This window comes from Trichosurus vulpecula, chromosome 1 (genome assembly GCF_011100635.1).
Source record: "Trichosurus vulpecula isolate mTriVul1 chromosome 1, mTriVul1.pri, whole genome shotgun sequence".
NCBI classification, from domain to species: Eukaryota; Metazoa; Chordata; class Mammalia; order Diprotodontia; family Phalangeridae; genus Trichosurus; species Trichosurus vulpecula.
The window spans coordinates 144,443,497-144,470,685 of record NC_050573.1 but is presented as its reverse complement, the minus strand read 5'-3'; the positions used below and the strand labels follow the sequence as shown (position 1 = coordinate 144,470,685).

At 38.2% G+C, this 27,189-nt stretch overlaps 1 protein-coding gene across 1 annotated transcript in view; it reads left to right on the top strand.

Moving 5' to 3' along the window:
* GRHL2 (grainyhead like transcription factor 2) overlaps positions 1-27,189 on the top strand; it is a 224,500-nt gene that overhangs the window by 184,909 nt on the left and 12,402 nt on the right. The window contains exons 10-13 of the mRNA XM_036740809.1: positions 7,449-7,536; positions 8,335-8,474; positions 13,615-13,646; positions 22,153-22,247. Of these exons, the coding sequence (XP_036596704.1) occupies positions 7,449-7,536; positions 8,335-8,474; positions 13,615-13,646; positions 22,153-22,247 (355 nt within the window). The remainder of the gene's footprint in view (positions 1-7,448; positions 7,537-8,334; positions 8,475-13,614; positions 13,647-22,152; positions 22,248-27,189) is intronic.

The following is a 27,189-nucleotide window of genomic DNA, read 5'->3' as shown; positions in this document are numbered from 1 at the left end:
CACATGGGGGAAAATATTTGAATGGAAGGCTCTTTCAAGGGCATAGGAAGAGGAAGCAGGGAAACTTTTGTCTTCACACAGCTCCCTCCACTCCCAGTTGTAGCAATAATCAATTTCCTCTTGTCAGGAATTACATGGGTGCCTTATCCCTGACTGAGAGGAATAATCATCATAGAACCACAACTCTACATCCTTGCCTCAGAGAACTTTGTTTTTTAAATAATATTTTATTTCCCCCAATTACACGTAAAAATTTTTAGCATTTATTTTTTAAAGTTTTGAGTTCCAAATTCTTTCCCTTTCCTCCCTCCCTCCCCTCCCCCATCCCTGAGATGATAAGCAATCTGGTATAGGTTATATATTTGCAATCATGTAAAACATATTTCTGTATTAGCCATTTTCTGTAAGAAAACTAAAATCAAAAGGAAAAAAGGAAAGAAAAAAAGAAAGTTAAAAATAGTATATTTTTATCTGGATTCAGACACCACCAATTCTTTCCCAGGAGGTGGAATACATTTTTCATCATGAGGCCTTTAGGATTGTCTTGGATGACTATTGCTGAGAATAGCTAAGTCATTAGCGGTTATTGTGTACAATGTTGTCCTGGTTCTGCTCACTTCACTCTGCATCAGTTTATGTAAGTCTTTCTAGGTTTTATGGAAATCATCCCATCAGAGAACTTCATACAGAAATGGTGATATAAATATGTAAATCATTGTCTTTTCATTCACCTTTTTAGACATTTTAAGAGGGGAAACTACTGAAGAGTAAGAGAGACCATCCTTGGAAGAAGTAGAAAAGAACTTATATACCTAGAATTGATATTATATAGAGCACCAAGTCCTCAAAACATAGTAAAAACATTTTCTTCCTTTTCTTCTATCATAATTGATAACATGGAACTATAGGTAACCATCGTAACTTTGAAACCCAAGAACAAAGAGAGATCCTGAAAAACTAAAAAAAAACAAAAAAACAAAGAAAAGAAAAGGCAAATGGTCTTTTTGACTTGTTTGTTGTATGGGAAAATACATTCAGAGTTTCAACCTGGAAGGTCAAATCACATCTTCCTCCATTGCCATGGAATAAGAGACTTCCCCAGCTCCAAGTCAATTAAGACCTATGTAGCTGTTTCTTTACACTGCTGAGGAGGGAGTAGGCTTTTGTCATAATGTTGTTGTTTAAGTGACTCCTTAAGCTCAAAAGTCTAAAAAAAGAAAATCCATTTATAGTCATTTGCAGCAGCAGCAAAGTCAGAGTGCCTTTCTTTTTCAATTTTAAAGCAGCTGGGTTTCTACTTTCTGTAGTATCTCAGACAAATTAAATTTTTCCCCTGCTTTCAGAACATTGATTTCTTATTAACAAGCAGATGCCCGTAATGAGGCTTTTGTATACTGTGCTGCTTTTAAATCTTATACATTTGAAAGTGTTACTTAAAGCAAACAAATATGTCTTCAGAATTGAAACAACAGCTTATTTGAATCAATTTTGTAGTCACCCAAGGATAAGAAGTATGTTATTACAGCAACCAGCAGGTGTATACTGTATGAAAGTTGAGAAATATTCTCAAAATAAACCTAGGCAAACAGAATACTCATTTAACAAACAAGCAAGAAAGCTCTCACCCCTCAAGAGGTGAAAAAAGGAATCATAGCATAAAGCATTCCCACCTTCCAGAGTGAACACTAGAGTGGGAAAGTTATTTTCAGATAAATGTGTTTGGTATTTATAGCAAATTGTACTCACATGAAGGAGATACGTACTTCTGCTCTTTAAGGACATTTGAAAAAGGCTTTTAAAGAGGCTTCATCTTACAATTTGGGTTTATACACCATGTGATCCTACAAAGAAAGAGAATTTTTGAAGTGACCCAATCCAATGCCCCTTTGCATTATCTTGTCCAAAACTCAACATCTTTCTTTTGAGTCACTGAGAAGTCAGAAGCTTCCAACTAAGCAGAGAAGGGAACAAAAGTAAAATCTATCATAAAAGATGTTTAATTAATATCAGGCCTGGTTGCTCAGATTAATTAATATCCAGTAGTAGTGGTGGGTGGGGAATGGAGAATTCTGTTTCTATCTGCCTGTCTATATATATATATATATATATATATATATATATATATATATATATGTATGTGTGTATATACAGATATATACACACACACACATATATAATATATGTATGTATGTATATACAGATATATACACACACACACACACACACACACACACACACATATATATATATATATATGACCAATATTCAGTACCCTTTGCTATAGGCAGGGAATTTCATTTTAAAAAAGATTTGGGGAGTTTTGTTTTTATGTTGGAGGGGGTAAGAGGTGTTGAATGAATAGGTTCTTTTGGATCCCTCACAACTCTTACCAGCTCCCTTATCTACACAATTATTCCACTTCAGGCTCTCATTTGGACTGCTTCAAAAGCCTCCCATATAGACACCCTGTAAACAGACTCTCCCCTCTCTAATTCAGCCTCCACATGGCTGCCAGACTGATTATTGAAGCACAAGTCTCACCATATCAGTTCTTCACTTGAGAAACTGCAGAGACTTCCTGTTGCTGCTAGAAATAAAGAAACTCCTCTGACATTTAAAGTCCTTCACAATAGAATTCCAACCTATCTTCCTAGACTAATTATATTTCATTTCCCCTCACACACTAGGTTTTCCAGCTACATTGACCTATTTGTGTTTTCTCTTACCTCCATGCCTTGGCATGGGCTACTCTGATGCCTGAAATGCCCTCCCTCCTCCTGGCCTCCTCTTGGAATCCCTGACCCTTCAAGGCTCAGCTCCAATTCTGCCTCCTGTCATTGTTCAGTCTTTTCACTCATGTGCAACTCTTCCTGACCCCATTTTGGGTTTTCTTGACAAGATACTGGAGTGGTTTGCTATTTCCTTCTCTATCTAATTTTACAATGAGGAAACTGAGGCAAACAAGATTAAGTGACTTGGCCAGGGACATACAGCTAGTAAGTGTCTAAGGCCAAATTTGAACTCATGAAGATGAGTCTTCCTGATTCTAAGCCCAGTGTTCTATCCATTGCACCATCCAGCTGCCCTCAGAGACCTTTCTTGATTTTCCCAGTTGTCCCTGCTCCCATTTCTTTCCATCCAATTACTTCATATTGATTTTATCTGTACACATGTTGTTGTTTCCCTGTAAGTGCTTTGAGGACAAGGAATTTAATTTTTATCTTTGAATCCACAACACCTAGCTCAGTGGCTGTCACAGAGTGAGTACTTTAGAAACACTTTTTGAATTGAAGTTAATAAAAAAAAAAACCTATACCATTTACACATAAATTACCAGGCCAGATGGATTTCATACTTCCTTTCTCCAGTTATAATGCAGAACAAGACCTTGCTCCCAAGTAAAAGTGTTCGCATTCATCTCTTTTATTGTCTAGGTTGTGATTTAGGCTAATAGATAAGTAAAGATGCAGATTTAGATAGAAGAAGAGAATTGTATTGCACAGAACCATCAAACACATGTTGGCAGGGGCATTTTCCCATAGATGGAACAAATAAGCAACCTTGATTTTTTTCTGGAGACCATTGCTTATGTTCCAAACATAGTTGAATCTGGTAATATTTATGGACTTAACAACTTGGGTTTTCTTTTTCTTTTAATTCGCTAGCTGCCTAGTCTCATAGGAAAACTTTGAAAGAATAGAGATGATTAAAATTTTTGTTGCTATTTTCAGCGTAGAAGTGGTGGAAACTTTTTCAGGAATACACATCTAAGTAGATATTGCTATCTCTCTTATGTCTCTATATGAATTTCCAAAGTCTTTCAAACATCAATAGCATTTATATTTTCAAGGACTTTACTGACATTTATTGTATGCAACAGACCCCTCTGGCCATAAAAAGAAACTGTGTGAATCAATAATAATGCTTATTTTGTAGTATCAAACTATTTACAAGTATGATGATTTTTCTAATTTTACCCACATTTCAAGCCTCTAGCTCATCCGCATACCTTAAGGCCATTTTTTCCTAACTATTCTTACCCTTACTTCTCTCCCCCTTCTTGGAACTCCCCATGTACATAAACTCAGACTCATACTATTAACATTTCTGACTTTCGGTCTCTTTATCTTTAAAATGGGGGGGTTGGATTTGATTGATAATTTCTAAAGAAGAGCTTGATACACAGAGTTTTGGATCTGGGAGCCAGTGCACACATTTAACAAAATGCATTTTTTCCAGAAAAGCAAGACGGAAAGCATCCAAAAGAATGTAAGCTGCTTGAGATTAGAAACTCTTTCCATCTTTATCTTTGCATCTCCAATGGCTGGCAAATAGTAGCTTAATAGTGTTTATTGGATGGATTCAATTGGGTTAAATCATTAAAATCCAAATTAGTTTTCATATAGGTCTTACAGAATTTCCTTAAAGGATATCTGGAAAGACGGGGTGGGGAGGGTGGAGTGAGAGAGAAGACTACCCATGTGTCTAGGCTGTTTTTTGACCTGTTGTAACTCAAGCAGTCATTGGCCTCCCCTTAAATGGGCAAGAACAGGCTCAAGAGCAAGCTACGTCCACTGAGTGACTGGTTCTATCTGGGAACGTGTATGGTTTCTTTCCAAACTGTCATGAGAGTAATCTGAGTGTTTAGGAGAAAGAAGAATAAAGCACAATTATGCAGTTTAGATACATCACCAAAAATACCAAGTGTTAAACAATGATATTGTGAGATGCTGGGGTGACCCAATCTTAGCATTTACTTCCCTCAGATCTCTATATTGTCTTCTTTATTTATTCAAGAAGCCATGTAACATAGTGTATAGAGAGTTGGCTTTGGAGTTCAAAATACCTGGTTTATCAGGACCTGCCTCTGACACATATTAGCTAGGTGATCAACCATAGGAAAGTCAGCTAAACTCTATAAGTCACATATGAGTTGGAATGCAAAAAGGTAGAGTTTTTACATTAGGAGTTTCCTATAGTGATGAAGTCAAAGACCCAGGTGTGTGTGTGTGTGTGTGTGTGTGTGTGTGTGTGTGTGTGTGTAACAATGATGTGGCTTGCCATTACTGTGGCTGTGTAAGACCAACAACACCAGCACACAGAAGAACTACCAGCACTGGTTCTTTGATCTGCTTTTCTAAGGAAAGCAACATTAAGGGGTTAACAGTCTCACTTTAATCAAATATACATATATCATTCACTTATTTCAGAGGGAAAAGCCAGCACCCTGAACTTCAGAGCAAATACAAACAGAAAATATCGACAGATCAAATAACACAAACTGATAGACAAGCTTCTAGCTTTTTGTCCAACATCTCAGTACATAGTTACCAGGGAAGCACCAACATCTGGGTTTTCAAGCCAGGGGGCTTCTTAATAACAGCTACCCAGAGTCTTATCTGGTCAAATTACATAACATTCTTCCAGTGAGTGACAGCACCAAGCAAAATGCTAACCTCTAAGTTTATATACCCTTCTTAGGGCCCAAAGGCTTCATACCTAATCAGCAAAAGGGTATGGGCCTGGGGCTTTGCACCTAGCAAGACTTAATCAAAGGCACTTGATTACTTTAGCATTCTAAAAGAGAAAACAGGAAAAAAAAAAGTCCCACCTTGATTACCATTACAACATGTGTATGTGTCTGCGTGCATGTGTGTATATATGTGTAAATAGAAAAATAAAACTGCTCTAGCAACTCCTAACATGAAAAATTCCTCCAATAAGAAAGAATTAGAGTTCTGAGGTGGTGGTTCTACTGTCATTGATGTAGATCATGGTTTATTATAGAAATTTTGTTAAATTGTTTCCATTTTGAATCCATTTATTGTCTTGCCAGTTCCTCCTTAAATATTCTCAGTATGATCTGGCTTAATTAATTCGTTTTCTCACCAAGATTATAAACTATTACTGTTTTTCATAAGACTCTATTGCTAACAATCTTTCCATCAGATTTTACAAATGAGTTTATATTCTATATTGGTTTTGCCTTTGACTGCCATATCTCGTTGCCAAAGAAACAAAATGTTTCCTGGCTGAGACAGGTTTAGTATTCTTTTGGTCTCCTCATTGTGTCAGTTGCTTTATATATGCTAAATTTCAATAGGAAATTATTTCATTCACATTGATGCATGTTCTTTTATCCATTGGATATTTCTTGTGATGCAAGCTCATTTAAATATGTCACATTCAAGCTGTTTTAATTGCCTTAGCTATGTCTTCTCATCTTCATTTTTTCTTCTAATTTCATACTGATTTTGACCTTTGCTCTAAAATTAATGAACCAACTTAATACAGACAGCTGATTCAGGAATGATTCCCACATCAGTAAGTATTCATTTCCTATCTGTTTAGACACAGTCAGTTTAAACATTTGTGATATTATTTGGTGTTCATCATATCCAGCCCCTTTCAATGCTCTTCTTAAAAAAGGTATTCTTAATATGTAGGGGCTTGATGTATATATAATCAATAAAATTTGGGTTTTATTTCTTGATTCTGAACCATATTTTCACTCTATGTCTATATTTTCTATTTATCTGTCTGCCTTTACATTGAACTCACTAAGTATTAAAGTAAATGCTGATTGTATTTGAAGGAACTTATCCAGGTCTTCAGAGAATTTCTGCTCATTCTTCTCTGTGTTAGGATATAAACTCCGGTACTTTTATGTTGGTCTTTTTGCTTATGATCCTAATGAGCCCTGCAGTGGTAACCAAGTGTCTGGTAAAATTATTTCTTGTTGCCCAAGTATGCAGAACAAATTAATACTCCCAATTCTTTTATTTGGTATCCCAAGGGGCACCTGCAACCTATTCTTCCATTTAACTGAAACTTCCTTATACCTTTGTGTTTCATTTATATCAAGGATATCAATACTGATGTAATTTATTTCCTCCACTAGTATGTTGACTCATTGGTCATTAGCTCAGTTAAGATAATGTTTATAGGCAATCTAAAAAAAGTGTGGTACTTAATACCTGCTCCTTATTTTTTTCTTTCTGTCAATCTGCCACCATTACTCATCTTAAATTCTATTGTTGTAGTTACTAGCATTACTTAACATTCATCATTGTCCAGTAGGTTATGAAGCTGAACCTGGTTTCCTCTGGGTAGATCCTAAATTGGAATTCTATAGACAGACCACAAAGCAAAACAAAAGAGAGAGGATGGAATCATTCCCAAAGGGTAGAAGGATGTCAATATGATACAGAAGTCAGGAATGTGGTCCATACCAACAATTTGATCTCATTTGTTTTAAAGGACCTCTAATATATCATAAAGCTTTCCTAGTTGAAGCCCTGGCCCCTCCTGAATAATAGAAATAGGACCCCACTGTGTCTCTCTTTCCTCTGGCTTATTTCACATTCACCAAGACTTATAATGGAGATGGTAGCTCTGGGTGCTTTGTTAACATGCCTGGCATTGTTTGTGTTTGTTTTCACTGTCAGGGAGCAGAAAGAAAAATCCGTGATGAAGAGAGGAAGCAGAACAGAAAGAAAGGAAAAGGCCAAGCAGCACAAACCCAGTGCAGCAACTGTGAGTTTGACTGGAAAACTTGATATTCACCATCAAAGACTATGACCTCATTAGGGAAAGGAAGGCTAAGGGAGGAAGTGTGATGTCATGGGTAAAGTGAGATGAAGAAAACCTGGGCTCAGATTTAGCCTATGGCACTTACTGATTGGATAACCATGGAAAAGTTATCTACAGGGTGTTCCTAAAGTCTGGACACATAGGAAATGTGGAGTTATTGCATCGAGTTCATGTGAATCTTGCAAAGTGCGTCAACCTTTTTATCACAAATGATGGAAATCACATTGAAGATGTTATTTGTTAATATTCCAGTTAAATAAAATGTTGTTGAAAATTTCATTCATTCCATTTCTTGCATTTTGGCCTATGTGTCCAGACTTTAGGAACACCCTGTATTATCTCTGAGCTTCAGTTTCCTTACCTGTAAAATGGAGACAATCCTAACTTGCTGTCTACCTCAAAGAGTTGTTATGATGCTCAAATCAGATATGTAGAGAGTATTATAATCATTAAGATATCAGAAGGGGTAGAGCCAGTCTTAGAGAAAGCTATATATGTACTAAGGGTGTCCTGGGTTTTCTTGAATCTTGGCCACTTACTGGCTGCATCATCCCTGTCAAAGACATAATCTATGTAGGATGGGCAAATTAACCTCTCATATTTGCCTTACTCCATGCTGCTTTTTAGAGGAGCATTTTATTTGCGGGGAGCTAAAGAGCTTTATCTAGGGCTAGGGCTGTGGTTGGGTTTTCTAAATCAAATATAACCCTCACTCACTGATAGTTCTGCAATTCTGTTCAGCCACTGATGGGAAGTTGACAGCAATACCCTTACAAAAAAAGAGTGACATCACCTACTTCAAGACAATGACTGACTTGGATTCCCAGCCAGTTCTTTTCATACCAGATGTTCATTTTGGAAACTTACAGAGGACTGGGCAGGTAAGATGCACCTGCCATCCATGGGTATGAGTCATAGAACCTGAAGCAGCTGAAATTGACTGTTTGTTTATTTTAAAGTACTCTACTTGGCAAAATGGCTATTGATATCATCATATGGCCATAAGTTCTGCTTACTGAAAGTGGATCTTGTTTTTTTAATGAGGAAGGGGAGAGAGGAAGAACATAAGAGTGGAAATTGCTCTGTTTAAGGACAAAAATAGAACAATGGAGGAAGATAAAAATGTTTGAAGATCTTTATGAGAAAAACTTCTGATCCTTGCTGAATTGGCTTGATGCCATAGAGTGCCACCTAGTGGTAAGAAGTGAAGGCATGCCCACAGCCTTCCACCCTAGAAGAGAAAGTAGCCTTCAAGTCCAGTATGGGAATCTGAACATTTCTCAGTTTATTTGTTTTTTCCCTGATTAGTTCCTGTTCTTTTCATCATAAGTAAGCAGACCAGATTCCAGGGTGCCAAAAAGGTGGCTATTGTAAGAAACACAGGCTAACAGAATAATTCAATAAGAAAGCAGGAACTGAAGTACTCTATTTTTAATGATTCTTTGTCTTCTGGATAGGTCTTCCAAATGTTTTGGAAACTCAAATTTTCCCAAGCTGGTGTTAGTGAAGGTTCTTTTGCAAGGAGTCCTTTAAATCAAATGTGAGAGCACAACATTCAGACTGGGCCTTAAACAAAACAACCTCCACACCAAACCTAATCCCAAAGTTATGTGATATGGTACCACCTTGTGAGTGAGAATTTGGAAAAGGAGTGAAGAGGGCTGGAACTGGCTCATGAAAAGAGAGGTATCAGCCTTTCAGAAGCAAAGAGTGAGGTTCAAAAAAAGCTCAACTTTTGTTTCCATTTTCATCATTCATGTGCCCATTCATTAATCAGAAAAAAATATGTTTTTAAAAGCTGGATGGTAGAAGAGAATTCTATATATTTTTATAAATCATTTTTGATTTTTTTTAAAAATCATTCTTGAGTCATTCTAGCCTACCTTGAGTAGTATTTAAATTTAGCTACATGGCTCTGTGTGAGATAGAAGTATGTTGTATACTACGACAAAGAAGTGGCTGCCCATGTTTGCAGTCTCTTTGTCCTCACAAAACCTCACTACATACTGTCCAAGAGAGGGAACAATTGTGGGAAATTGTCATTATTATTATTTACTAACAATCCTTTGATTCTGGTTTCATATTAAAGCCCTAAATACTAGCTTTTCCCTTGGCAACTTTCCTCTATAATTTAAAAAACCACAAAGCAATTGTAAAATGGAAAAAGACAATTTACTTTGTATGTACAGGCTAACAGTATGGTTGGATAAGACATGGTTCTCGGGCCGTTATTAACAATTTGGGGATAGGAGGAAAGCAGAACATTTTGACTGAGCATGGTCCCTTTCACCCATCAGTCCCTACCTCAAAGCAATGCTTTAGCTACTGCCTCCGTTGATTTCCCCAAGCCCATGATCTAATCAAAGCTCTGAGAAAAAGAGAAAGTGACACCTTTGGGTATTTTAGTGACCACAGTTACAAAAGCTGTGTTTCTTTTCACTAAACCCACAAAGTCATAACACTTCTCTGGAGAGCAGCTTTCTGCAACCCTCAAGTTTTCCAGAGGACCCCAGACTCTAAAAGCAAGTGCAGAAGGAGCATTACAGTGAAGGAGCTGGTCTTGAGCACATGAGAACAAACTGACAAAGCAGGGAACAGCCAGAGAACTGAACTATTATACCATGTAGCCTATAGGTTATATCAATTATATAGTATGTAGATTACATAATAAAATATAGTCTATAGTAGGTTAGTAGTATATTATTTGTATACTATATATTTACCATAGTATTCTATTCTACATAGTACATAATATAGTATATATAATTTTATATAATATATTATACTATAGTAATATAATAATATATTTAAAATATAATAAAATATATTACTTAAAACATTGTATATACTATATACTAATAGCATAGTTAGTATATAGTTAATATAATATATTAACATATTATTTATAACATTATATAACCATTACATATAACATTAACAATATGTTATTACATTATTAATATATTATTGTATTAATATGGTACAATATGTTATATATAACATTTTCTATATATTACATTCTGTGCTATGTAGAATAGCATATACAATATATACTATACCATAATATGTAGTATAACATATATATTAGAATAGTTAATAGTCAATGATAGTCTATAGGTTATAGTCTACAGAAGATTATATAATCTATACATTATATAGTATAGTCTCTAGTAGATTAGTAATATATTAATAGTATAGTATATAGTATAAAGTATACTATGGTATATAGTACTACAATATTTACAGTAGTATAATCTATAGCAGATTGCAGTCTATATATAGAATATTACATGATATATTGTGTTATATATAAGTCATGAGCATGTAGTTGGTGATGTCAATAGAAGACCAACCTTTTAATGCAAAATTTAAGAAGCACAGGAGAATGATAGAAGACAAGAGATGTGAAAGAAGCAAAGAGGAGGAAAGAGGAGGGGGGAGAGAACAGTGGAAATTAGAAGTGACTACGGGGGTGTTGAACAGCAGACATTCTGATAAAGAAAAAGTGAATCAGTGACAAAGAAGTCGACAGAACAGTTGAAGGAGGGGAGGGAAGAGTGGACAGCACAGAAAACTATCTATACCTCAATAACTCTCATGGGTAATATTGTTCAGACACTAAGGAAACACCAGACATACGCCAGGAAGCAAGTGGCAAAGAGCCATTTAGATAAGTCTCATTAGCCATTGCTATGTCGTAAGACAACTGTCCCATTGCTAGATAATCTCAGAGCTTTCTCTGAGGAGCCAGGGATAAAGTCTGCAAGTATTTACCATCTTCCTGCCTCTGTAGTGCTATTTTAATGATTCAGCCTATCAAGCAAAATAGTATTCAAAATAGGAAATGCTATACGAAGAATTCATGAGAAAGCTGATCAACTATGCACATATCATATAGGACTTTCAATGTTGTTTTATCATGAAGATACAATGTGAGCATTCCTTGTTCTGGGAATTCCGTTAGAACCACAAAATTAGGAAAAAGCTTGAGAAAGTTTTGGCTCAGTGTCGTGTCTACAGAGGTATTATCTGGTAATGATGAAGAATGATCAGTCTCTGGAATCAACCTTCCCCCAAGCATACATTATTGAAGTAGTGAGAAGTATTTCTCCTTCACATTCCTCGAACAAAGTTAGTGTAAATGAATTAGAAGGGCAAGTATAAGCTGGTTAGGAGGTGCCTGTGATCTGTTGTTGCAGAATTCACAGATAAAGTTTTAAAACTAACAGACCCTAGGACATGGACAGTTAGGATGAAGAGATGATTTTTTTTGGAGGGTGAGAAAGCTCCTTGGGAAAAGGATGCTTCTGTCTTTTATTCAAAAATTTATTTTGCATAGAGACAGATTTTTTTGCACTATTGTTTTTGCCTAGGAAGTTATTTGGCTGCACATTTATGAGAGAGAAAAATTACCCCCCACCATGCCCTACTACCAGGCAAGCTGACATCAGGAACTTTTCTAGGAAAATAATTTACAGGGCTATTATTGGGGGTCAGTACACATTATGTTCTATGCCCTACTTGATCTATATCTGAAATTCATCACAATGACCAGTGCTTATTAGAAGGACCTTGAGTCATCAAGAGAAGGTTAAATTATGTTCCGTGCACCCTATTTAAGAAGGTAGGAGAGAATATTGTATGTTTATGAAAGATTACAATTTAAAAAATCAAAAGTTATATTAAGAAAAGTCCAGCACTTAAAGGGGTAACCTTCAACTATCTGGGGAAAATATCATCAAGAATAATTTATTCTCTAAGGCTTCAAGACATCTGAAGTTTTACTATGGAACAACTCCTTGGCTTGATAGCCACTATTAGGATTTTCCAGAAGTTTCCCAGAAACTTCCAAACTACCACTGACTCCATCCCTCTAGAATGCTGATGAGGGAGCAGTGATTTGAATATCCTGAAACTTAAGTAGACTTGGTTGGCATGCCTCCCAGTTGGGCATCAAACGAGAGGAAGTAAATGACCTGTACAGATATCTTGCCATGTCTACGTTAAAAGGGCCACAGATCATTAGGGGGTGGATGTATAAAGCAGCCTTACATACGTCACTAGGTCTTGAAAGCCCAAGTATCTGTCTGCAACAGATATGATAACATCTGCTTCATAGGGAGAGTTTCACCAAAAGTTAATAAAACCATCTGAGTATTTGTCATAACTTTTTAAAGATCCACTGACTTGTTTCCATTCTGCTTGTTTTTTCATAGACCACCTAAAAAAAGATTGATCACACTTCCCCCAACCTATGAGGTCTGCTTGATGATTAGAAGGACCATCTACAACTTGCTTAATTCAGATGCATTTGGCTTTGGGCTTTTCTGTTGTTGAGGGGCCTCAGGACCCTCTGTCCTCCTCAAGGAATAAGCTGAGAAGCCAGAAGCTGATACCATGTAAAAGTAACAAAGGTTACTTTTGTATGTCCCTCCTTCTGTCCATGTTTTCTTCTTTACCGCATATAACACTTGATCCATGAGTTGATTCCTTCATGTATTGACTTTAATACATTACTCACAGAACATACAGATATTTACCCAAAGAAGCTTTTTTCCAGTTTTTGTGGCTTATAGACCTTGTTTAAAAGTCTCCTAACACAAGTAACCAATATCTGGACTAGACTAGACCAGAAACAATATTTTCTTTAGAGTTCTGGGTAATATGACCAGGATTTCTTTGACTAAACCCTTCAAGAAGAGATAGTAAGAGATACCCCATATAAAATAACTCTAGACAGTATAAAACAATTAGGTTTTAAATGTTTTTTCATTAAGATATAAAAACTTTCTTTCAGGGAGAGGGTAATTATTGTTGTTCCATTTAGATTTACATTTAAAGAAAAACATAGGCATATATGCTGCACTCAACAATTTAGCCCTTTTTGAGAAAGGGGAAGAGAGAAAATTTGAGGGAAGACTGTGGCTCACACAGTATACTTTGATCTTTATTCTCTGAATGACATTCTTTCAGCTGCAATAATAGGGCCGGGGTGAAGTAAACCTGTTATTTTTTCTGCAGGCATATTACAACACCGATGACGAGCGAGAAGGGTAAGACATTTAGTTCTTTCATTTCAAAGCTTGGAGGGACATAAGGGACAGTCAGTTCATGCCAGTGGAAATGCTCCATCTGTGTATTCCAAGCAGGGGGTGGAACCTATCCAATGCTGGCTTTTGATTCCTGGTTCTGATGGAGTTGATGCTAAAGACAATTTGGGAGGGAAGCCCAGGAAATACTACATTCCTCTTCTGAGTCGCATATTTCTTCTTTACCTCTCTACGGACCAACTCGGGATTATTGTGTTCTGGTGTTTTTTTTTATCATGAGTGATCTAATTTTTCAGCCTTTCCATTTCAAACAGAATCTTAAGTAAGGGAAAATGAAGAGGTGTCAGGGAATGCGATTGCTCTGAATGATATTCAGAATGCATTGCATATTTCGTCATTCCATACACATTTATTAAGTATCTATTTTGTGCAATGCGCTGTTCTAGGTGCAGAATCTACAGAGATGAAAAAAATACAGTCCCTGTCCTCAAGAAGCTTATTGTTGGCTCTTCATGGTAAAAAGGAAGGCAGGAAGGAAGGGATCACTTGGACCTTCCTGGTCACCTAAGCTTCCCCCACCCTACTTTGTTTGAGCATGGGATAAGAATGCGTCATTCTTGTACAGTCAGAATGCCAAGGACTCTAGGAGGAGTACTTCTTAAAGTGAAAATAGTCATTAGATTATCTTTAACAACAGCCTCCTCCATGTCATACACACACACATCCTTCATTCCAGAGATATTAGGGAATTGTGTACGAAGTGGAAAAGAGGGTAAGGTGAAGTTAGAAGGGAGGGTTGAAATAGTCCTAGGTATTTTTATTTGAGTCACTGAAAGCATAGGAGGTTGTCTACTTCACCCTTGCCAGAGTTTGATCTTCTGGTCTACAAGGGGAACAGAAATGAGGAACCTCTTCTATTTCTGTCAACGTCCTTGTGAGATACAAATGAGCATAGTTATTTTCCCTTTTAGGGGGCTCTAGACTTTTACTGACTACTGTGAATCTGGGAAGCCAGTTGGAGAGTAGAGGGGGCTTCACTTTGTTTTTTGAAGAGAGGAAGAAGGTGGGCAATGGTGACAAGGGTTTCCAGACTTCATTATTATTTATTGCCATTTATATAGTACTTCGTGCTTTCCAAAGCATCACGGTCTTCATTATTTCATTTCAATGAAGTTAGAACAGAAACCATCTTTGTTTTAGCATTCTAAGCAATATGGCCAGGACTACTTTGGCTAAACCCTGAAAGAACATAGATGCTTAAGAGTTGGAAGGGACCTTAGAGGAGTCCTTTCTGCATCCCTGATCAGTGGTGATCCATCCTCTTGCTTGATGACCTACACTGATGAGGGCTCACTACCTCATGAGTCAGCACATTCTAATACTGGTGACCTGTAGATGTGAGAAAGTTATTTCCTTATGTTGAGCCACAACCTCTTCTTTTGTAACTGTTCACCCTACCTGTTCTAATTCTGCCCTTTTAAATCTACAAACCATAAACTTAATCACTCTTCTACTGGACATCTCTTAGATATTTGCAGAGAGCTATCATATGTCTCCTAAGCCTTCCCTCTTTGGGACAAACATCTCCAGTATCTTCAGCTGAGTCTTCTAAGAGGAGGTTTGCATACCCCTTGTCACCCTGGTTACCTTCCTGGATGGATCCTGATTGTCTCCCTTCAAATGTGGTAACCAGAACTGGCTACAGTACTTCCGCTTTCTGTGATCTAGAAAAGAAACATCTATTAACTCAGTCTATCATTTCTGGTAGCTCCATCACACTGTCAGCCCATATTAATTATATGTTCGACTAAATCTACCCCCATTCTCTTTGTTTTTCCCCACATAACTTTATTCCAAGTCACTTTATAATTTTAGAATTGAATTTGAGTTTGGGGGCAGGTATGATTATTCTTATTTTCAAATGAGGAAATTGAGGTTCACTGGAGTTAAGTGACTTGACTAAAATCACAAATCTAGTAAGTAACAAAGTCAAGATCCAAACCTAGGTCTCTTGCTACTTACCTCTAGTGTTTTCATCATTAATCTGTATACAAATTCATCTTTTTAGTACCCATATTTTCTATCCACTCATCTGTTTACCTCTTAATTATGAATAGCTTTAATACCCAAGGTGTTATAAATATCGTTAACACCCTTAATGAAGAAACAACAGAGAGCAGGAGCTAGGATAGGAATCAGGAAAATCTGGGTTCAAGTCCCATCCCTTCTATGTATTGGCTGTGAGTCCCTGCACAAATAATTTAACCTCTCAGTAATCCTCTCAGTAATCCCTTCTGCCAAACAACTTTATAAGATTATAAGTTTCAGATCCATGTTGGATTTGTTCACCAGAAATTAAGTGGTCCAGTGAAATCCTAGGTCTGTACTGTCTTCTTTTCCATTACTGCCCCACCCCTCAGTACCCTGAGAAACAGCTCAGGATTCTTTGTGAATACATCTACACTTTTCTTCCCTGAGTCTTATTTCCCTCTTCCCTTCCAATCAATCATCAAATATTTATTAAATGCCTTCTATGTGCCACGCACTATGCTAGGCATGAGGGATGCAAATATAAAAATAAGACAGCCCCTGCCTTCAGAGAATTTATATTCTATTCCTACCCCTGAAACCTGTGCTTCAGAGCACCAAACCATCTTCAGTCATGCCATCCACTCTTTCTATATCGCCCTGGATTTTCCTTGCTGCTCTCACCCTGCTTTTACTAGATGCTAAGGTTCTTTCCAAATTTAGATTCGGTCTCCAATCATATTCTTCTGCATGTGCTCATATGCTCAATAGGTGTTTGACATTTTACATACCTTTTTTCATTTAATCCTTGCACCTTGGGTACTAAAAATTTATGATCACACCCATTTTACAGATGAGGAAAAGGCTTTGAGAGGTTAAGTGATTTCCCGTGGTTACACAGCTAATAAATGGAAGAGGCTGGATTTGAACCCAGGTCTCTCTTGCTCCAAGTCCCACACTTCTTTCTATTACACAAAGCTACCTCACAATAAATGCCCATAGACTGACCACCCAACTACCTACCTCAAATCACTAAATCAGAAAAGTAGATATCAAAGATGATAAATAACATGGTTCTCTTTTATGTCTCCACCATGGGGTAAATGTTACTGTCGGATTCATTGAGAGTTTCAATGACTTACTCAAATCTCAAGTCAACAGAGACTTGAGACCCTTCTTGCTCATCCTCCAGACTGTGGAGGGTTCCCTATTGACACTTGCAACTGGATCAGTCCGGTAGTCACCTGAGGAGTTTGTCTTTTCAAAATCCAGGCCCTTGCTGCCTTGAGCAGAGCATTCATTTTAATGGTACTGAAATCTGCTTTTCTACCAAATTTTCTGTACTTCATTTTCCTTATTAAACATAACAATATTACCATTAAAATGAGAACAAAATGCTATGTTTTATGCTGTCACCAATCTGCATGAATTATAGCATATCATTTTATGATTTGCATTAAACACCCAGCCTTGCTTCCAGCTGGTGATATGAGATTCCCATACCAGAAATACCCAAGCCTTTCCCCAGAGACCTCCCAGTGAGACACTGTCGCAAGGTAGACACTCTGTCACCATTGCGAAATGCTATTCAGACAGATGCTCCAGCAATAATGAATGCAATTAAAAAAGGAAATTCAAGGGGACATGGAGGCGGAAGGCGACTGGCAGCCAGTCACCCATACTCTAATAAGATCACGAAGGATGGTTAGGCGCATTTTGAAATAATAAAGGAAGTGCTCAGTTTGACTTCCCCTGCAGAATCCAAGCCTTGGCTTCTTTGCCCCAGTAAGCTTAATGAGCTAGGTTCTCCAAAATGCTTAAATTCCACCTAGGGATTAAGTTACTCATGGAAGAAGGTAGATTTAAAGTACCCTAATACCAAATGAGAAAAGAAGGGAGAGTAGAAAAACAATAAAGAAAGGGTAAAGAGTGGAAAAAGAAAAAAAAATCTGACTGCATAGTGAGTAGAAGTCTGCAGTAGAGGTAAAAATAAAGCAGAAAAGGAAAAAAAAATAGTTGAGTATAGAGGAAACAGGAAAGAATCTAGACCAAGTCAGAACAGGGTTTTGAAATAGGGAAAACTAATAATTGAAGAGAGAAAAATCTCTTTTTAAGGACACAAAACCTCTGCATTTGTCATAAAATTTTAGAGCTAGAAATGTGAGTCCTTTTGCACCAATGAGGAAAAAAATGAGGCCTAGGGTGGTCAAATTGCTTGCTCTCCCTACTGGTAGTTTCTTACCTCTGATTACCTTCAATTTGTCCAGTAGAGATCTTGTTTGTGCATCCTTGTTTTCATGTTGTCTCCCCCATTAGAACTGAGTTCCTTGAGGGCAGACACTGTTTTGGCCTCTCTTTGTATCCCTAGGCCTTAGCACAGTGCCTGGCATGTAGTAGGTGCTTAATAAATGCTTCTTGTTGTTGTCATAGAGCTGAAATTAGAGCCCAGCTTGCAAATTAAATTCAACAAACATTTACTAAGCATCTGCTACGTGCCAGACACTATGCTAAGGGCTTGGGGATACGAAGAAAGGCCAAGACGGTGCCTGCCCTCAAGAGGCTCGCATTCCAATGGAACAGACAACATACAAACAACCATGTAAATAGAAGATAATATACTGAGTAAATTGAGCTTAGAGGTACAAGAGTTATAAAGGTGACTGACGGGGCGGGGTTCACATTCTGGAGAGGAGAGAGAATATGTACATGAATATTTTACAGAAAATAACAGAAGTATATGAGAAGTTCACACAAGCTTCTGTAAGTCCAAGGATGGAGAGGTCATTTGCAGCTTTCTGTCTCCCAATCCACACCTCTTTCTTAGGAACACCTTAATGACCAAGTATCTTCTTCTATAAAACAATAGAGACAGACTTCCAGTTGAAAAGAAGTTGCCTTTATCTTCAGTGCCATCTCTTAGCCTCCATCCCTCCCCCTCCTCACAGTGAACCAGCCATAGTCACTTTGCTGACTCAGAGGAGGGAGTATCTGGTGCTGCTCCTGGTTCAGACTGTCTCTCTGGGCACTTTCTCTTTGTCTCTACAAGAGAGCCTTGGCTTTGATATTTCTGAAGGGAAACCAGATATTTTGCTAGGTCATTTTGTAGACTTAATTGCAGAGTAGCTGAGAAAAGAAATGGGACTGACTTGTCTGTCCCAAGACCAATAGCTACTTTGACCACAGGCACAGAATTTCCAAGTCAACAAAGACAACAGAGTCCAACTAACCTCACACATCCATACACAGAAATTCCATCTACAATATCCCAGGCAAGTGGTCATCCAGTCTCTGTTGGAACCGGGAATTTACTACATTTTGAGATATCCAGTTCCACTTCTTTCTGTTAGGAAATTTCTTCATTATGAGGAGCTAAAATTTCCCTCTCCATAAGTTCTACCCATTAATTACTTATCATTCTGCCACCTGGGGTCAAAGAGAATGAGTGTAGTCTTTCTTTTATGTGACAGTCCTTCATAAAAGTCAGCCAGCACCCATCCCCTCTAAAACTATCCCAAACTCTTTTTTCTTTAGACTGAACATTTTCAACCAATCCTTGTATAGCATGGTATCCATTATCTCCTCGTCACATCCAGATTTCCTGCTTTTGCTCATGTTCTAGACTCTTGGTGTCACTTCTGAATCGCAGTGCACCAAACTCAACACAGTTCTCCAGATGTGGTCTGACCAAGGCCAAGTACAGCAATACAGTATCCCCTCTGTTGCTCAGAACAGACATGGTACCCTTCTACATAGCCTAGTGTGACATTAGGTTTCCAGGTCACACTACTAATCATGTTGAGCTTATAACCCACCAAAAACTAAAAAAATAACTCCATCACATTAACTATTGCCCGACCACAATTCCTCCATCCTCTACTTGTATGGTTGCTTCTTAAAAACCAGACTGTAAGACCTAACATTCATTACTATTAAATTTGATCCTATTAGATTTGAATTAGTATTGAGATCTTTTGGGATCCTGATTTTGTTATCCAGTATGGTAAGCCATCACTCCTGGATTCCTGTTATCCACAAATTTGACAAACATGCCATCTCTGCCTTCCTGAAAGTCATTGAAAAAAATTGTTGAATAAAACAAGGTCAGATCCCTTGGCACTCCATGGAACACTTTTCTCCAGACTGGCATTCATCTGTAATGGCTACTGTTCAGGCTCAGCTATTCAACCAGCTCAAAATCTACCGAAGTGTACTGTCATCTAGCCCACATTTGTCTACCCTTGAATGTAAGGACATCATCTGAGGCTTTGTCAAATGACTTGCTGAAATCCAGTCGTAATATGCCTATGACATCCTCTTAATGCTAGAATTACATTTTCTTTTGAAAAGTTAAAATTAAGTGCCAGCCAACCATGAGTGCAGAGTATTAAAATTTTGTTAAGCCCAAACTCTTTTATCATGAGCACAGCAGGAAAATAATATAAGGATATAAAACCAAATATACTTCCCAGAATCATAGACATCACGAAATCATCTAAAACTGAGCCTGAACTGCATCCTGGATTATCTACTGACTTAACTATGTTCTTTATTGATAAGACCCTAAAACTCTCAGATCCTAAGTTTCTGCACCTTTAGAATGGAGGCAGCAATGCCTTAGGATGCTGGATTTAAGATAGTAGATTTTGAATGTGTATCAAGCATGCTGAGGGGCTAAGGATATGAAAGATTAAAAGCACTTTGAGGTCTTTAGGTGACACGTGTAGATTGCCAATTAGGAAGCCTTCAGTTAAAATCTTGCTTCAGATAGTTACTAAGCTGTGTGACTTTGGGCAAATCACTTAACCTTTTCCAGCCTGTAAATAGGGATGGTAATAACATTCACCTCATAGGGTTGCTGTGAAAATCAAATGTGACAGCACATGTAGAGTGTTTTGTAAACCTTAAAATGCTACATAAATAATGATAATAGTAATAATTCAAGATGCTCTTTAAATAACAAGTTGGCAAAATCCAGGTGGTGGAAAAATTGTGTTTTTGTATATGGAAAAATTGATCAAAAGTCAGCAGGTCTAAGAAATTATAAGGCAAGTTTAGTCAAAAAGAGGAAAGCTCTAGTCAGAGACCCAAGATCAGCAAAGGGAAGCATCAAGGAATAATTCTCCATCTATTTGCCAACCAGAAATTGGTTGGCCATTATCAACTGGATTTTCTACATCTTAAAAGGATAGTTAGGTCACTTACCAGGCCTCTGCAGTCTGGCCTCAAACTTTTTGGTGGTATAAGACCTACCCCCATGATCTATATTTATGACATGCTAGCTTAGGGAGAGGAGGGGATTAATAAAGGAAATTACAATGGAAAGAGAAAAAACCCCAAATGGGGACAGCTAGGTGGCACAGTGAGTAGAGCACCAGCCCTGAGGTCAGGAGGACCTGAGACACTTGACACACTTACTAGCTGTGTGACCTTGGGCAAGTCACTTGCCCCCAATGGCCCTGCCCTCCCCCCTGCAAAAAAAACCCCAAACAAACCTCCCTCATCCAAGCTCTCTGACTTTGGTGACAGGCACCATGGAATGAATGCTGGTCTTGTGTGGCAGGAGAACTGGGTTTACATCTTGGGTCTATATATTTGCTGTCTTTGGGACCTTGGGCAAGGTCAGCTCACTTTTGAGCCTTTGTCCTTAGCTAAAAATGGAGATAAGAATATTCATACTATTATCCATCTCCCAAGTTGTTAAGAGTAGTAACTACTGAACTTTAATGTGCTATGTGTAAGTGAAAGCTGTTATCTGCCATTGATGTTTTTCTGGGCTTTAATTTTCGGTTCCTTATTTAAAAAGTGAGAGAATGACTACTTTCCTCTTGTTTCTATTACTGTCATTTGCCACCATTTCATATTTATTGAGGGCCAACTATAGGTACCATTATTCAGTCCTAATGCTAATGGGATGCTTTCTAGATCATACCTAGGTATGGATAATCTACATTAGTGCCCCACTTCTACTAGGATGGTTCGATTGTTGCCTTTAATTGGGTTCTTTATAACAGTAATGTTCACAAAGAACCCATCTTGGGAGCAGTCTTCCGCACTGGTTCCTGAGCTAGATGTGATCCTGGAGTAGAGATGTGTTCCTTCTGTGCACAAAATGGCAGCTCTCTACTTGCTTATGCTCTCTGCCTCCCTGCTCTCCTTTCTCCCCATGACCCTCTTCCCTTGCTCCATTCATCATGTTCTACCTCATTTTTTAGTTGTGCCTGATCTTAAGAATCCCCAGAAGGCTGAGGGTTCAGTTCAGTAGATTTCTTTTTCTCCATACCAGGTACTTCCTAAAGAAATGACACCATTTACATTAGACTTTTATCCCTGCTGATGAGGAGCCCGGCTCCTTATCCTTGGATGGAGATGGAGAAAAATACAAAAAAAAACCCACCTACTACTTAGCGGGTATTGTTTCACATGTTTTTGTTTGGTCACTCTGTGTGTGTTTTATCAATAAATTGCTTGTGTTCTTTTCTAGTAGCAGTGTCCTTGTTAAAAGGATGTTCAGGCCAATGGAGGAAGAGTTTGGTCCACCACCTATTAAGCAGATGAAAGAAGAAGGAATGAAGAGAGGTATTTAGCTGCTAGAGACAACTCATTGCGCTGTCATCACTGTGGTTAAACAGTACACATGCACCCAGTTGAGTCTGCCAAGGACAACATTCACCTTGGTTCAGTCTCTCCAGTTATTTATGGAGCTAGTTGTTGGTATCACACTAACTAGGCCACACAGGATGACTGAAGAAAAATAGACTCAAGGATATAATAAAACTGTCATTTACACATACATCTACACCAGGGAAATTCTGAGGAACCATATCAAGCAACAGGGTTCTAAAAATGCTAATTATTTAAAAATGAAAACAAACAAAGAAAAAAGAAAGAAACACTTAAAATAATCCATCTGTATTAAACATGATGAAAGCTTCAGTTTCAGGGCACCTGAATATCATTTGTAAATAGATCTGGCTGACCCAGGAAGTTGCTTGGGTAAATTGGAAAGTTGCAAACTCTGACCATAACAATGTTGTTGGTTACTCCTTCTCTAATAATCCAAAGTGCAGGTCACTATGTAAGCCTGAGGCAAATGGTTGATTGCCCTGGAGTAAGCCTGGCCCAGCTCAGGACCAAGGCACCAAAATATCTTTAGCTTGCCACTGAGGCTATGATCTTTGCTTATTGACTTCTGGTCTTTGCTTCTTGACTTCTGCCTCTGGTCTTTGGCTATTGACCTCTCAACTTATAACTTTGGGATATTCATTTGTTGGTCACAAGTTCTGTAGAGGTTTCCTGGACCCACTGCAGCAGGTGGGATTTAGATTAGCCATAATGAAGCATTCCTGACAGTGGAAGTTGGCCAACTCTGTAGCTGGTTTTCAAAAGAAGTTACAGAAGGTGTTTTGTTTTTTTTTTAAATCAGATAAGCCCAGTTTATACAGACATCATCTCTAAGGCAGTCATGACTAGGTGACCTGCCACATCCTTGTGATTCATTGTTTTCAACAAGGAGAGCCAAGCTTAGTTCCACCCGAACCACCTCTAGGTGTTTGGAAAGAAACTACCCAAACTCTGGCACTATTTTTAGTTTTCATTTACTTCTCATCACTGTTCTGTGAAGGGATTAACAATGAAAGCACAAAAATTTCCCCACGCAAGGCTGTTCTATCTAAATTTCCCATTTCTGTTTAGATAGACTTGGGGGGGATTTGCTGACAGACAAGCTCAAGCTCTTCTTTTTGAGATTTTCCTGAATTGGTCTGGCAAGTCAAACACCTTTCATTTGGACTCCTGAAAATATTTCCATCGGTGTGTTGTAAAAAGAACAGCACTTGGCTGGGAGAGTAGCTACATGGATACTAATCCTGGCTCTATAACTCATTAGCTGTATAGCCTTGGACAAGTCACTTAAACTCTCTGGGACTCAGTTTCTCCATTTATGTATTGATTGGGTTGTAAAAATGATCTCCAAGGTCCCTTTCAGTGTCTATAAGCCTATTATTCATAAAATCTAATGCCATAGCATGACTTACTGCTTGCTCCAGTTCCCAAGGGGCAAAATATGCCATTTCCTAACCTAAGCTTTCACAACCAGAAGGGTTTTTTTTTGTTTCTTCACACAGCATAACACGTTTTAAAGGTACAGTTGGAAAAATCTTGGAAAGCATGCTCACTGGAGGGAGAGGGCATTGGATTACAGAAAAGGTCAGGCCGACCCATTTAACCTTTAGTCCCTCTGGTAGGAACTCTCAGGAATGTTCCAGTGGACCCACAAATAGCAGAAACATCTCAGACTGTTATTTCTCCCTGTTAATAAGTGAGGGCAGGAGAAATAGAGGTAGAAGGCCAAATTCTGAGTGCATAGTCCTGGAATCCCCAAGGAAATAGGTGCCCAGACAGAGGGCCCAGTATGAGAGTAAAGATACTTTGCAAACTCTATTGGCCAATACCTAATAAGGTTTGCATTATAGTTTCAGCCTTGGAAGAGACTTCTTATAAAATTGAATTCAGCCAGGCCTCCTTTTTCCTTTGAAAAGAAAGATGGCCACAAGAACATGAGCTTTATCCTTCTGTGCTCATGAGGTTCTGAGATTTAGAACTGGAATGAGCCATCTGATCCAACCCACACACTTTACAGATGAAAGTACTGAGTCTGAAAGATGTGAAAATGTGACCTGTCCAGCACATGGTCCTCAGTGTGGCTCTCATTAGGCTATCTGTGTGACCCTGAGAAATCACTTCTTTGCTTGAATTCTCATCTGTAAAAAGTATGAGTTGAATCAAATGGCCTCTGAGGTCTCTTTCAGCTCCAAATCTGTGATCCTATGATTTTATCACTTCACTAATTTTACTATTCTTGGTTCCTATGGATGTAATCATCCCACCTCTTTGCCAACCTTGCACTCCCTCCCCTTAAATATTTGCCAACATCCCCATAACCTGGTTTAGATCCTAGAGGATATTTTTATTTTATTTGCTTAGACAAATACCAGTACAGTCCATGAGCATGTAGGAATTGACATTACTACATGGTATTTCATTATGTCAGCTTTAGGATCCTAGATTGGAGAAGGATTGTTTTGCCACTGTTTACTGAGCAAATCTCAGAAAATACTAAGGAACCCTTGTGATTTGTAGGTAGCAGACAGATGAGTAATTGTAGGACCTAGAATGAATATCTATCTTCCTAGGGCTCCACCATTGCAAAGGCCTATTCCTCTCCTTTTGGGATAGGGTTCAAAAGATCCATGGATGAGTCCTTCCATTTCCATATCAGTAAAAGAATAATAAAATATTAGAACTGAGTAGAACCTCAGAGATCTTCTAGGGTAACTCCATTTTATAGACAAAGAAAATTGAGTTTCATAGATGTCAAGTGAGTTGCATAACAATCGCCATGATGATTATGATGATGGCAATGATGATGACTACAGAATCAGTATTGGCCTAGAAGCCAGAAAGATATGAACTCATCCCGCCTCTTATAGGTACTAGTTATGTGACCTCTCAGTACTCTAGGCAGCTCTCTAAGACTGTGAACTACAGGGAATGTGCTCACTTACCTTGGTGGAGGGAGTTTCCAAACCTGAGCATCCATTCCTTATTATTTTCCCTATCTAATTATGATAGTGAGAACAACAACCATTCATCCCCATAGTCTTGTCTGCCACCAGAATTGTCTCAAAGGTCCTTTCGTTAAGACTAGAGAAGATAACCTTACATCCTAATAATTTTATTCAATTATTAAAACTTTTGTTCAATTATAAAAATGTCACCCTGTACAAAACTCTGCAGAACGTTAAACATAAAAGAATAATAGCAGGATAGTAACTCATCTCTGGACTGTTTCTCCTTGAATTCCATCAAACAAATAAGAAGATAATAATACTTTGATGTGTGATTAGGTGGGGAAGCAAACAATGGAAAGAGGTGTGGAGTCAAAAGACCTGTGTTGACATCTAGTTTCTGACACTATCTGTACAATCACACTCAAATCATTTATTCTCTCTGAGCTTAATTTCCCCCATCTGTAAAATGGGGATGATTATACACTACCTACCTCATAGTATTGCCATGGAGAAAGGGTTAAATAAATTTGAGTTAGTACTACTAATGATTATATCTAAAATAAAAATAAATACTTAATAACTATTAATAAAATGTAATTATAATATTATAATTATCAATCATAATTTTTTAAAAGGTCACACATAGGGATTTAACCATGGCATTCATCCCCATAAAATGTTTTTCTTGTAGTCTGCAGGCCTAGATCATCATCTGGCCCTTCAGAGCTTTATGTATAAACCCTGAAGCAAGCATGAAGGGAAAAAAGCATCTTGTGATATGTATTGATGCTGTTATTAAAATGTTTTGTCAAAGAAATTGAGATGGAGAAAGACTTAAACCCTAGGTCTTTAGCACCACAGATGTGGGTGCGGTAACCAATAAGCAAGAGAAAAACATCTTCACAGCAAGAAAAAATTTTGGAGGTGGGGGAGGAGCGTGGAGAGGAAAAAATTCCAGTGCCTGGTTGCCTGCAACACCGTTTACTTCTGCCTGACTCTAACTCTCCATCAGGTTAGCCACTCCTGTCTCATGCAAATGTGCAGTTACACTGAGTTGCCCTTTCAAAACATGGGCGAATCAAGCTCCATGAAGCTATCTGTTGTTTATCCCTCAGAAGTTCCTGAGTGTAGATTAGTTCTGCAGGGAGGTAGTATCATCATTGTGGCTATTGTTAGCACTGTCTTGGCACTCACTTACAGGCATGGTTCCTTCAAGACAATTGGGAGCCTTTCCCGCTGAGCGGAATGAGGTTGCCTGTGGTGCCCAACGTCCTTGATGGAGGGAGTCTTCCTGATGTTGTTGTTGTTAGAAGTGTCATTATTGCTATTATCCTGCCACAGAGCTCTAGTTAATAAAGCCCTGGTTCCCTAAGGAAACAGCAGGGAGGCCTCCATAGACCCGGGATGTCAAAACTCAGCTGTCAACACACTCAGCAGGAGAACATCTGTACACCCTTGCCCCTTGGTTCTGAGCCAACCCAATAAACATCACTGGGATGTTCCATTTAACCCTTTACAGTGACACCATAGACAGTATTAACTGTGACATTTTAGTAGCTGAGGCTTTAAAAGACCAGTGGTCAAAACAATGGAAACTTGGTCCAGTGTCATAGGGAATCATTTTTTGTTCCCTCTTAGGATTAGAGATTTAATCTGGGAGGGACCTTAGAAGTGATCTGGTCCAACCCCCTCATTTTTTTAGATAAGGAAAGTAAAACTGAGAGAGGCTCACTTAGTATCACATAGGCAGTAAGTAGGAGAGTTTGGATTTGAATTGTATCTTTAGACTCCAGATACTGCCTTTCTCCTGTTCCCCACTGCCTTCATTGTGGGCCTGCTGCAATTTTAGATCATATAAAACCCAAGGAACGCATCTGCAGGAATGTGTTCCCCTTCAATGGGCATATAATGATTTTCCCTCCCATTTATTCAAAATTAGTTTTCAAGTC